This window comes from Tetranychus urticae, chromosome 1 (genome assembly GCF_039701765.1).
Source record: "Tetranychus urticae isolate SD_2017Ah chromosome 1, NJAU_TeUrti_SD_1.0, whole genome shotgun sequence".
Taxonomy (NCBI): Eukaryota; Metazoa; Arthropoda; class Arachnida; order Trombidiformes; family Tetranychidae; genus Tetranychus; species Tetranychus urticae.
In genome coordinates, this window is record NC_142958.1 from 1,803,019 (window position 1) to 1,816,731 (window position 13,713).

The 13,713-nt window shown below is 31.6% G+C and overlaps 3 protein-coding genes and 1 long non-coding RNA gene across 4 annotated transcripts; 2 read left to right on the forward strand and 2 right to left on the reverse strand.

Annotated features, from left to right (window-relative positions):
* Positions 1–321: 321 nt before the first annotated feature.
* Vps28 (vacuolar protein sorting 28) lies at positions 322–1,127 on the forward strand. The gene has a single exon (XM_015936159.3). The coding sequence runs from the start codon at positions 432–434 to the stop codon at positions 1,038–1,040; it is 609 nt and encodes a 202-aa protein (XP_015791645.1). The 5' UTR covers positions 322–431; the 3' UTR covers positions 1,041–1,127.
* LOC107368343 (PP2C-like domain-containing protein CG9801) lies at positions 1,106–7,783 on the reverse strand. The gene is made up of 4 exons (XM_015936158.3): positions 7,214–7,783; positions 6,207–6,923; positions 3,105–3,385; positions 1,106–2,930 (listed from the first exon to the last, which is right to left on the reverse strand). Exons 1-4 carry the CDS (start codon positions 7,497–7,499, stop codon positions 2,094–2,096), a joined length of 2,121 nt encoding a protein of 706 aa, XP_015791644.1. The 5' UTR covers positions 7,500–7,783; the 3' UTR covers positions 1,106–2,093.
* Positions 7,784–8,225: 442 nt separating this feature from the next.
* Positions 8,226–11,371, forward strand: LOC107368372 (uncharacterized). The gene is made up of 3 exons (XM_089270254.1): positions 8,226–8,604; positions 9,886–10,097; positions 10,242–11,371. Exons 1-2 carry the CDS (start codon positions 8,322–8,324, stop codon positions 9,954–9,956), a joined length of 354 nt encoding a protein of 117 aa, XP_089126380.1. The 5' UTR covers positions 8,226–8,321; the 3' UTR covers positions 9,957–10,097; positions 10,242–11,371.
* LOC107368373 (uncharacterized) lies at positions 11,323–13,418 on the reverse strand. Its single transcript, XR_001570143.3, has 3 exons — positions 13,277–13,418; positions 12,574–13,057; positions 11,323–12,478 (listed from the first exon to the last, which is right to left on the reverse strand). It is a non-coding gene; the product is annotated as an uncharacterized LOC107368373 (long non-coding RNA).
* Between the last annotated feature and the right edge of the window lie 295 nt (positions 13,419–13,713).

Below are 13,713 nucleotides of genomic sequence, written 5' to 3' on the forward strand. Positions count from 1 at the left end.
ATTAAAATTATGCACATATACACAAGCAAAGTTGAGTACAGCAACAATTCAGGCTCGATTGATTATCCATTAGGTTGAATCATCATTTGGCTTGAGTGAAAAGATATATTGGATTTAATCAATCATAAACAAATGTTTCAAGTCAAGATAGTTAAGTTGACAATGGTTAGTTCAAGATCAGCGATTTAAAAGACGTTATTTAGATTAAGAAAAGATCAGAAGAAAAGATTTTTTCATTTCGAGAAAAATTTCATTTATTTTCATGTTAGAATGAGATTTGAACAATAGATGGCGTATAATGTGAGATTTATACTCTGGTTTTGGGTTTGTATTTGTTTGGCTAAGGGTTCATCTGATTGTTTATTGTTTAATTAAGTCTATTATTTTTAACTGTTCACCTTTTATATATTGAATCTCTGTTTTAGTAAAAAATGGCAAGTCTTTATGAAGATGTGCGCCTTTACCGTAATTCACGAGAAAGAGAAATGTATGATAATTTGGCTGATTTATATGCAGTTGTCAATACGCTTCAATGTTTGGAAAAGGCAATAATCAAGGATGCTGTTTCACCCAAAGAATATGACGCCTGTTGTGAAAAATTACTAGTTCAATATCAAGCTGCCTTCAAACAAATACAAGATGAATTCCAAACCATTGAGGCTTTCATGAAGAAATATCGTTTCGACTGTCCACTTGCTTTGGCTCGAATCAAAGAAGGAAAACCAATTGCCCTGAAAGATGACAAGAATAAATGTATCGCTGATATAACATCTCTCTATATCACCATTCAAGATAAATTACGTTTGAATTACAAATCTACGGATGAACTTCAACCTGATCTTTTGGCTTTACTGGAAACAATGAATCGTCTTTCCATACTTCCTCCTGATTTCGAAGGTAAAACTAAAATACAAGACTGGCTTAAAGTTTTCTCATCCATGTCAGCTTCGGATGAACTTAATGATTCTCAAGTTCGACAATTAATTTTTGATCTGGAAACGGGATTCACTGGTTTTAATAAATTATTGTATGAACCCTAATTTTCTCACTGTTGAAGTTTATTCCTGAAAGGAGCGATTTGAGAAAAGATTGTAAAGGAACAATATAAAAAAGTGAAACAAACAAAATTTTATTGGTTTTTATTTAAAAACAAACAGATGTTTTCTTTGTAAAACGAGTATGATGGAACTTTATGCTTCTCATTTCACATTTAAACATTAAAAAACTTGATTGTAACCGGAAGAAAACAAGGATGATATAAACATAAATGCACTTGCATCACTCTTTGTAAACAGTTTTGTGGTAAAATTTTGTGATGACGATTGTATTGAAATGAAAACGTCAGTAAAAGCTTTGAATTAATTTTAACCATCAAAGGCAGCTCCAAAATTGCCACTTAGTTCCATTCATTAATTCAATTCCAACTTTAGTTGCTTAATGAAACGAAAAATAAACCAAAAAATTTTTTAACAATGGATGTGTTGCGTTCGGTTGAGAATTATTAAATTTTGTGTAATTTGTCTTGAATGTACTTTCGTTTTCTTGTACTTTTTTGATTCAATTTCCATTGTAGAGTATTGGGGATCGGTTTGTTCACCACATCGACCTCTTTTTACCGTCTTTTCACCATCTTGCCAACATATTGTCCACCATCCAAATCTAACACATCCATATCGCCATCATATACCAGAAGTGGTGGACAATATGGTGAAAAAAGTGTTGAAAAATGTGGAGGAAAAGTGGTGGAAAAAAGCCGGTCCCGAGCATTGTCATCGTCATTAACATTCAATTTAAATATTTGAAACACTTGAAAAAAAGATGATTTAAAAAGATGACAAGACAATTAAATGATGATGAATTGAAAAAAGGGGAAATTGTTTTCCTAATGAAAGATATTGTCAGTTAACCGATGATGGTAACGGTAATATGCATAATCATGGCCAATAGGGTGATAAATTATGGTGTGTTGTTTCATTTGAATGGCGATGTTGATGAAGGTGTTGATAATGATAATGACACAAAAAAACCATAACTGATACTATTAATAAAGTTGCGTGAGACAATTAGAAAAAAAAGAGTTGCTCCTACGAAAGTCAATCTTCATTGCCCTCGATTTTAGCAAGTGTTGCTTTCAATTTGAGATTATATTTGTTTGAATCACCGTCCGAAATGTAACGTTTATTACAATAGTCTCCATAAAAGGACACTTTACAGGCAACAATGGAAGCATGATCTAATTTACCAGGAACCATTGCTAATTTATCACCAACCTGACGACGACGTGATCTTTGATCAGAGTGTTCAAATGAGTTGTCAGTTTCATCATACAAGTCAGGGTCTTCGAGTATACGTCTTTTGGCCGTGGTCAGTTTGGTTGCCCATTCTACCATTAATTCACATAGTTGTTTGGCTGTTGTACAAGATTGTTTAACTGATTGATTAAAACCATTTCGAATAATATCCTCCATCCTTAATAATGTTAATTCATGCCTTTGAACAGCTGTAACTATGGGTAATGAACTTTGAGATCGATCGCTCATTGAGTTACACCTCTTAAGTTTACTATTATTGCTATTATTGTCTTTACTACTTTTGCTCATAATATTGGAGGATTTTTTTGAAGACGACGTATTATTGTTGTGGTAATTATGATGACTATTGCCATTTGAATGATGGTGAGAATGATGATTATGATCATGGCCATTTCGTGAACTTTTGTCAGACGATGATAATTTAAGATCCTCTGCAATTCTTGAGATCAATCCTTCGCTTTTACGTCTAGATCTGTGATTTGATGTGGGTCCGGTTGTTGTTGTCAGTTGAGTTGAAGGTGATTTAACACTGTTACTCCTGGAGCAGAATAATTTTGAATTTTTCTTGTTTTTGGTGGCAACTTTTTCAGGCGTTTTATTACTGCTCAGCATATTGGCCTATTAGACGGGCAATAATTAAGGAAATGGTGCAGAATAAAGGAAGAAAAATAAGAAGAGACAAAATTAATATAAGTTTAGGGTTAAAAAATTGATGTTGGTGTTTGAAAAGAGGTACAAGAGTGCAACAAGCACAATAAAAGGCGAGGTACTCTTGAAAAAAAAAGTCATTACCTTATTGTTATTTTGTTGTTGGTGTTGTTCAGAGTTCTTTATGTATTCATCGTTATTATTGTGCTTTTTACCGGAATCTGTTTTCTTTGGTAACGCAAATTTACCCACAACTGGGTCAAAATTATCTGAAATTCCGTCACTAGCCAGGAATACAATATCACCTTGTTCAACAATAGTCATGGCAACAGTTAGATTATTAAGTTCAGGATTGGTACCATCAACAGGTCCAAGTGCTCCCAATGCTGATCTCATATCTCTCATTGAAAAAATATCGTGTGATCCTGTAAGCAGAAGAAGATGAAAAGTGAAAAATTAGTAATCTATTTAAACTTGGTCAAAACCTTGTTACATTGTTTGGTGATTATTGTAATATTATGATTGTTAATTGATTGATTAACAAGAGAATGAAAAAAGAAAAAGTTAAACATAAAAAATTGAGGTCAGGGTAGGATTTAGATTGTAAATTAAATTAATTGAACATTGCCTAGAGGTGTGAATCAAAAGTCATTTGGATCGGGTTAAAAGTGAGAAAAGTAAACATAAGATGAATTTAGTTAATCAAGTTAATAATGTAGATGAATGGGCGAGCAACAACAAATTATGTTAATCATTCTGAATGGACGATCAAAATCAATACCAATAGTTGGTAATTATAATGTTGATACAAGAAAAAAAAACAAATCAAAATATACTTTTTTTGGAGTAACTCAAGGCTGTTTCATATTCAGCTTGAAACTGGACATGTTATTAATAATTTGATTGAATGAACACAAAAGTGGAACCAGAAATCATGAGCTTTTGAATCTACTGAAAACACAGTGAAAAAGGTAAACAATGAAAGTAAAAAAAGATCCTGCATTAAATTTTTCATCATTATTTTCATCAATTGCAAGGTGAATAATTAAGTAGACCTGTATTTGTGTAATATATAAAAAAACCCACCGAGAAAGAGTTGATTGATGAACGGTAAAGTGCATTGAATATGATTTTGATGCTAAAAATGAGAGTAAATAATGGAAGGGAAAAAAAAAGATAAACAATTCAAGTCTTTTTTCAAAATTAAAGTATAAATAATTATTAATTCAACAGGCAGCATTTGAAAGGGCAATATCTTCAGTATGAGTTAAATTAACTTTATCAATCCATCATCATCTTCCCTTCTTGGCATTCATCAACACAACTTTTCATCATTGAAAGTCAACCAAAATACATTTGACTTGTACAAGACTTTATGAGTAACATGAGAAAGCTAAGTGTCAATGAGTTTCTCCTCTTTCTCGTTCACTGTCACTTGTCTTTTATCCTCATTTTATCATCATTTTATCATCATTTTTGCCTCTCGTGATCCTGTGAAGTTTTTTTATGTCTTCTTGGTTGAGCTTGAAAAAAAGCAGAGGAAAGCAAAGTTGAAATACAGAGAACCAGAGAGAAAATTATTGAACAGAAATGTAGAATTAAATGGGAAAAAGTTCTAATAATACAGATGATGATTGTGAAGATAATGATGACGATGAAGACGATGAAGATAACAAGACTGAAAGTCCTTGGGACCACCTAAGGTTGACCAAGGTTGATTTGTTTGAGATTTTTGAAGGGAAAAGCTTTTCTCAAAAGAAGAGAAAGACTTCAATTTGTATTCAATTTTGATTGGTAAAGGTTAACCACTTTGTTATTACATATTTAAAGTCAAATATTAAGTCCAAAAATTTTGATTCACTATTTAAACATCAATCAAGTGTTAGAAATGAAATGAAAATATGAAACCTTATTATCATCAAATGTTCACCCATTATTGTAAAAGTAGTAAGTTGTTAGATTTGTCAGTAAATTTTCATTTTCACTTTTGGTTGACGCTTAGGTTTCACATGTTAATTTGGATTGAAATGGTTTGATCAAAGACTATTTTCAAGACGAATATTTAAATCAATGATATTGATTGACCTGAATTTGGTAAATTGTTATTGTCAGGTTGGTTTGATTATGATAAAAATTAACGTTAAAAGTTTATGATAATCTGGACATTTAGGTCAACTCTAATTGTCAGTTTGGTTGAGAGGATAAAAAGCATAATTGAACTGACAATTTTTGCCGGTTTGTAAATATTATCAGATAATAATAATGAAATTAATATCATTGTTTGTTTTACATGTTTGTCTATTAGTCTAGTGGTAACAATCATTTGAAAATAACATCAATTTTTTTGGTAGTTTTACTGTTTCATTTGCAGTTGCCTTGAGGAAAACTTAACCTTAAAATTTAATTGTATTTTAATGAGGTTTAATCAAAATAAGTTTTCTTTTTAAATTGTTAAATCAACATCAGGTAACTTTAAAAAAAATAATTCAATCTAATCAAATAGTGAGCTTGTAACCGAAAAAAAAGGAAAACTAATTGTGATAAACAAGTGCTTTGAACCATTGAAGTCAACAAATATGATGAGTCGGGCTAAAATTGAAACAAAAAGGAAACATCGAATTGCTTTTTATCTGATTGTTATGGTGTAAATAAGGAAATTAATAACACTGATGGATCAGATTAATGAAATAATTGGAGATAAATTATGATTGAAATGCTATTATCGGAGTACATCAAGTCCATCAGAAAAAAAATGACACTGAATGGCAAAGATTAGTCTTAAATGCATAAAGAGATTGAGAAAAGCTGTTAACTTAAATGGTAAATCAGGTTCAATGGGAAGATCAATCAGAGTAATACAGATGAAGAAGATAGTTTCTCAGATTTGCTTGTAGGCGATACAGGTAAACAAGGAAGAGAGCTTTCAGAAGAAAAAGAAATATGGATTATGTAATGACCATGGTTTCAAAGAAGAGTGGAGAGGAAGATAAGATGATGATGAGGAGAGAGAAGCAGACCAACAAGTTAATTTGAAAGAGAAATAACAGAGGAAGAAAACCAGTAAAAGAAGGAAATTTTGGCAATAAAGAAACGATACGGTTGTTGCTGCTCAAACACATTCGTCTACAAATTAAAACATGAAAACAAATAACAGGCAGCAAAAAAAGGAACAAGAAAGCTTAGCCTTCGTTTAGAATCCATTTTTGTTCCTTAACTTTGAATTTTAACGATTTTCTTCCCACTAACCTTGAGTTATTTCGCGAACGCCATGCTTTTTAGAGTATACATAAGCAAAACTGTCCCCAACATTGCAGGAGCAGACTATGAATTTATCTGAATTTTTCAGCTGGACAATAATGGCAACGGTCAGAGTAGTTAATTTTCCATTTTCTTGGAGTATCATGCTATGGGCAGCAGAGAAAGATCTTAACAAACACACGAAAATGTCCATTGTATTGGCCATTTTTCCACTGCCTTCACGGTACAATGCTTTGTTGAGGTATTCAATTGCACCATGAATTGCACTACGAGCTGCGATACAAGCTCCTTCACCCCAGTTAACACCATCAGCTAAAGCGAGAATAGCAGAATTTTCACGAACACAAATACCAAATGAGTCAGCAATGGGTTCACCAGCTCGTTCGCTCGTTGTTGGATGACTTTCGTAAAGCGATGTTGCTAATCCAAAAGCATTTTCAGTAGGACACTTCCAATTATCAACACCAGCAATCTCGTCTAAAGATGATATGCTTGTAGTTGAAGGTGTTGTCGATGATATTGAATTAGAAGTTAAGTTGGTTGTTGAAGATGATTCTGATGTTTCTTTGGTTGATGATTTTGATAATGATGATGATGTTTCGTTTGGCAGTTTGTGACATTTGTTATCATTCTTGTTTTTTGACATATAATAACTGTATTTTGATGAAGTATGTGGGGCAGATTTTTTGCTATCAATGGCGGGCTCTAATGAAAACATGAAAGAAAGAAAGATTAGAAAAGAGAAGTGAAATTAAAATCGTTATGATACAAACTTAACAATGAGGAACGAATTTTCTTGTTAAGATTTGATGAAGTAAATTGAATTGTGCTATTCTAACAATATCCAAAGATATGAGAGCTGAAAAACCCTTTAATAAAAGTAGACAAATAAAAGATTGAAGACTCAAGCTATTGTAGATGGGTATAGAATTTATTGAATAAAAATTTTGGCTCAACAGTTGAACATGAAAACAGAAAAGATAAGATTAATTTACCTGATGAGATATTGTTAATACTCGATGATAAACACCCATCTTCATCTTCTTCATCGATAAAAGCAACATCATTTTCAGGAGAAACTTGAAAAGCTTTCGATCGACTATCAACATTTACAGATGTTAATCCAGATCCAGGTCCAGTGTAGGCTGAAACTAATCGGCTTGATAATGGTTCAATGTTTTTAACTGGTAAATCATAACAGGTTTTACCACAAATAACGTCCGGTTGAGGTTCATTAGTGAATGATGATTGTTTCAACAATTTACACATCATCATCATCATGGACAAAAATTAAAAAAAGTAACTAATTGTCAATAAGTTCCTTTGAATGAATGATGAAAAAAAATGGTTTCAAGAAGAGTGAAACAAACAAAAAGTGGAATGAGAAGCAGAAGGCAAACAGAAGATATAAAACAGAAATGGTGAAAAATAAATTAACAACTACAACACAAGCTAAGCAAGAAAGCAAAAAAAAGGAAACATCAGAAACACACACTTCTTATTACATTATCAATTGCGAGACGAAATTTGCTTGATGATCATCATGAAAACAACAAAAATTGATGAGCAAAAATGAACAGAAACATGGATTTATTGCTGGTTGTTTAAAAAATGAAACATAACGTCAATTGAATGGAGCCATCTAACGACAATAAATTTAATAAACAGGTAGATTCGGTTGTTTTTTTCCTTCGATAGATGGCTGGACTTAACAAGCAAAGAATAGTGGGAAATATAAAAGCATGCATTTGCTGTTCTGGATCCATCTTTACTCAACCATCACATCATCATCACAACATCGCCTCAAGATTGCAATTTGAATTTACCTTTTTTGCTTGTTTGCTTGTTATTTCATCTCTTTTCCAGTGCCAAAGGTGGCGCCTTGAAAGTCGCTATTTGCTTGATAAATAAAATGGCAGCTGCGTGTTTTTGCGAGTTAACTTGTAACTAGTCAACATTGGCAAGTTTTAAACAACTGACAACTTTCAACTTCATTTCAGTTTAACTAAACTATTGGAAAGGTTAACTTTCAACTGAACTCTTATTAACCGTTTAACAATCAACAACATTGTATACTTATAACATCATCTTTACTGTTACACCATGATTAAGGAAAGGAAACATCCAATTGCTCGTGCCCTGTTTGTGGATAAAAGTGATCTCGCTGAGAGGGAAAAGGAAGACCTTGAGTTTGTAGATAAACTATTATCTAGTGAAACAGAATTATTTCATTCTCGATATGAAATACTCGCCAGCCATCATCGTCAAAATCTTTACCATATAAACCATCATAATCATCAAAATCATCAAAAAACTCATAAACATCACCACAGTCTCCATAATCATCATCACCAAATGGTGGAAAATGACTTAATAACTGAACCAGGTAAGATGACATTTCAATACTTATTGAATTACAATTCTTTTTTAAGGTTACTTTTTTCTCTTCTTTTCTGAAATAAAGAAGACTTCGATTCAAATGCAATTTTGATTAGTAAAGGTTAACCACTTTGTTATTACATATTTAAAGTCCAATATTTAGTCCAAAATTCACTATTGAACATCAATCAAGTGTTAGATAATGAAAAATATGAAACCTTCTAAAATCAAATGTTCACCCATTATTATTATAAAAGTAGTAAGTTGTTAGATTTGTCAGTAAATTTTCATTTTCATTCAACATTAAGTTTATAATAACCTGGACATTTAGGTCAACTTCAGTTGTCAGTTTGATTACTAGGATAAAAAGCATTATTGAATTGACAATTTTGCCTGTTTGTAAACATTATCATATTATAATAATGAAATTAATATCAATGTTTGTTTTACATGTTTGTCTATTGGTCTAGTGATGACAATCTTTTGAAATGACATCAGTTTTTTTGATAGGTTTTACTGTTAATTTGAAAAGATTAGTTTGTAAATGAATTATTTGGAATAATAAGAATACTTTGAATTGAAGATATTGATAGACCTGAATCTGGTTAATTGTCATTGTAATAAAACTGTTTAATTATGCTTTCGTGTTATGTTAATTTGAACATGATGTTTGCCATCTTGAGCCGCCTTTATTTGGCTGGAACCTTTGAACCTGCATGTTTACTTGTTATTATGGTGATATATGTCTACAAATCGATAGAGAACCAATCTATGTAAGGTAGATACAGTAAGAGAAAAAGAAAGAGACAAAAGTACAAAAAGAAAGATAAAAAGAGCAGACGAAAGAGCGACCCGTGGGAAACCGGAAAACATATCTATGAAAATAGAGAGAGAGAGGTGGTTTTATGTTTTTATATCTCAGGTCACATATCGACTTGTCCCTTGGGTAGGAGAGAGTAACACAAAAAAAGGAGTCAAGTCGAAGAAAATTCCCGCTCTTTTTCCAATTTTTGTATCAAACTGTATATTGATCAAGTTATCCAACTTGGCGCGAGAAGTCAATGAAAAATTTGGTTATTATATCAAGATTTAGCTTAAATGGTCAATATTATGAGACCAATTGTAACTTATAAACTATGTAACATATAAGACCACCAGTATATCATAATTAACATTTTAAAATGTCATTTGAATCAAAAAAGTAACAATTATTTGCGACAATTACCTTATTTTATCATTAATCCTCATTATTAATTTGATGTTTCTCCTTTTCTTTTCTTTCCTTAAGGTCCAGTTACTACAAGTTACTTAGCATTTATATTTTGGCAAATAATTGTTTGGAGTAAATTAACTCGGTAAAGTTGATCATTAAATTTTGCATATCATCATTACCATCATCATCACCATTTCCCATGTTCATATGAATGTAAATATACGCAAATTGGTTTCTGTAAATACTGTTTTTGTATATCAATATTAAACTGCCTTAAAGTAAACAAGGTAAGCATCAATCAATCATCTATTGAATTATCATCTCCATAAGAATCAGTTCATTTGTTTATGCAAATACATGAAACAATTGACTAATTAAATAACCAAAATTTGCCTTTCTCATCTCATTTCCATTGTTTTTTTTCCTCACAGCCGGTGATTTTTTTGCATATTGCTGATATATTTTCAATCTATCGATGGATCTCAAGACGTGATGATTATAAGCAAATTATTGGCATCATTCAAAATAAACATTTCATCAGCTTGGTAATCATCAAATTACCCTGTTACTCATCACAATAATGGATGCATTCTTATCCATTTGATTCCTTTATTCAACTGAGATTCTATTCCATCTCCCTATTTTCATCTCCTTGGTTCCATGTCAATGGAGAGACAAACAGAAAGATACATATCGTGTTCTTAGTGACCTGAAAATCGTTACGCATGAAATGTGAAGTTAAAGAAGGAAATAAAGACAGAGAAAAAAATGAAACATAAATTGGGTCCAAGAAGCACTAAAAAATGGAGATTTACTTAACTCAGTGATTGTGAGAAAGTGAGGAAAAGGAAAGAGAAACCGGTTATTAAAAAGCAAAGGTTTCTTGTTTTCTGTCTCACTTACCTGGTTTCTCATCATCATCATCATCAAATACATATTGCTGATCCTTGGCCTCCTCCTCTTCCTCCCTCCCTTTCACTTTCTCACCTCCAGATAGTTTATTGTAATCATTATGGGTTACAAAAAATAGACATACTGTGATGACGAAGCTTCAAAAAAATAATGAAGACAGATAAGATTGTGACCAGTTGACCGTTTCATCTCTTACTTTCAACGGAAGACCTTCACTGGGTTATTAATGCTTCAATTTTTGGGACTCTGCGTTTCTTACCTTTATATTAAATGGATAAATATACAGGTTACTGTTTTATTTCCTTTTGTTTTTTTCCTTTTCTGTGAGAAAAACGAAACAAAAGTCACAAAGAATCAATCACATCCTTTCATCCTTTTTTTGTTGTTTACTGTAAAAAGTTACACTATTTTTTGGCAAGAAGTCAATTCTTCTTGATCTATGCAATTTTCTGTTTACGAATTGTCCTAAAGGTGCCAAGGTGAAGAAAGATGAGACTAAGGAAGCCGAGTTTACTAATTACAACTTTGTGTTTATCCTTAATTTCTCATCTTTAACCTTAAACCAGTCAAAAATGTATTTTACAAAAAAGCAAAATGCAATTAAAAATTAAATATTTTCATCTTAAAAATTATGATACAAACACAAAAACTTACAAATTGTCTCATTTTGATTCCTAACGGCCATTAACCTTATACCTATGATTAAACAAATACATAATTGTGATTGATGTGAGCTAAGGTAACAAGTAATGTAAGGATAAGATGACTGATTAACAACAGTTAAGACTATTATTAAAGTAACTTGATGAATAATGATCTGTTAATTACCAGGTCAAGGTTCATTTAAAGTGAATGCATGTTGTGGTTAATGCCCAGTGAGAAAGGAAATGGATCAATCACTATGAGAGATGTTGAAGATGGCGATGATGATAGTGAAGATGATGAACAAGAGGATGCTTGATGATAATATGTCAAAGTAAAATGTAACAGAAGATGATGGTGATTGAAGAGACGAAGATGACGACGATGAAGAGAGGAAAAGAAAATAGCCAAAGTCTATGGTTATTCATTAGTTAACTGGAACCCTAAAGGAAGCAGAGTTACCTTAATTTACAAGGGAAACAAGGGAAAGATGATGAGGATGAGAATAGTGAAGATGGGAATAAATGTTGTATTCGCATATTGCTCTAACAATTAACTTGGCGAGGTAAAAAAAGGCATAAAACAAAGACAGGAAAAAGCAGATGATGAACGATCCAAACTGTTAACCATATCAGGCCAAATCATTAAAGGTTCACCCTCTTGGTCTTTGTTGTAATAGATGGTTACAGCTGAAGATGATCATCCATAGTACCATTAGTAACATCAAGAGTAACTTCATTAATCCAATTCCATCGTGATTTGTTAATTTCTCTGTCAATTACTTTTATGTTTCCACTCAACAGATGCTATGAGCTTAAGCTCCTATACAGTGGGTCAACAATGAGCAGCAACACCTAAACCAAGCATCAGAATTACCATCCAACAGAGCATCAGCAAATTAGTTTTATAGTTTTATCTTTTTAGGACAAACTCAATCAGATATTAGTTGGTCAAAATCAAATTAACAATCAGCTTGAACCAAATCATAAGAAAGGGTTAGTAGTCAAATCAGTTAGTCCATCTTTAGATCCTAAGCAAAGTACAATCCAAACTGTAATCCAATTTGCTTTGAGTAGTTGCCTTTATTTTGTTGCCAGCGTAATTTGAATGTGTCCTAAAAATATGCAGATTATTTGATAAAAATTAAATTATTATTAAATAATGATAACAATATAACATCAAGAATAGAAAGGAAAAGAAAAATCGTACACAATTCAATTTTGGTTAACCATTTGTTGAATTTTCAATTTTGATTCACCTTTTTTCTCAGAGACCTTTGCTTGATCATTAACAATGATACAAAACATTTATACAAAACAAGATGTAATTCACTTTAGAAGCAGATCAACAAAGCAATCACAATAAACTAATCAAATGAAATGTTCAACATCATAAAACGTAATCAAAACAGCCTGAACGAAGTCCTTTGTCTGTAGTATCCAAATACTACTTTGTCTGAGTGACAGATTCTGGATAATATTTTGGATGAAGTTTTTTCAGATGATGATATTTTTCAAGTGTTTGACTGAAACCTTAAAGTCCATATATCCTAAGATGACCACATTAGAGAAGCTAACTCAAGTTCGAGTCCAATTTTATGCCTCATTTCTTTGAAAAAATGAAAAGCAGTGTCTTCTTTGTTAACATTGTGTTGATAGACTTCCTCAGCAATAATCACCGATTTGAGTTTGTCCTAAAAATGCGATGAAAGCAAAATTTTATTTAGATTATTTGATAAAAATTAAATTATTATTAAATAATGATAACAATATAACATCAAGAATAGAAGAGAGAGAAAAAAATCGTTCACAATTCAATTTTGACTAACCATTTGTTGAATTATCAATTTTGATTCACATTTTTTTTTTCTTAGAGACTCTTTCTTGATTATTAACAAAACATTAACATTTACCTTTAACATTTTTGTCAACACATCAGCACAGTTGGACCACTTGAATCGACCCTTATTATTCAAGTAAAGATAAGGGAAACTTGAACCACCACCATCTTCATCTCCAGCAAAGCCACATCTTATAATGTACTTATACAAATTTGGTAAATGTGGTAAAGAGTTATCATCATTTTCATGGTTTTTTTGGTGATTATACGGGCTGACAGTTTATTTAATCAAATTGTTACCAAAAACTAAATACGGGTTCAATTCACTTGAAAATCATCTCAAGATGTTGAAAATTTTTCCTCAATATTCTGTCACCTTTTGTTCACTTATCTTTCATCTTAAACTGACATCCATAATAACGAGTAACTTGGGTTCCAAGAATATATTGATTAAGACGATTACTCTATTATGTTTAAACAAAAAAATTATGTATTAACTTCACAATTAAA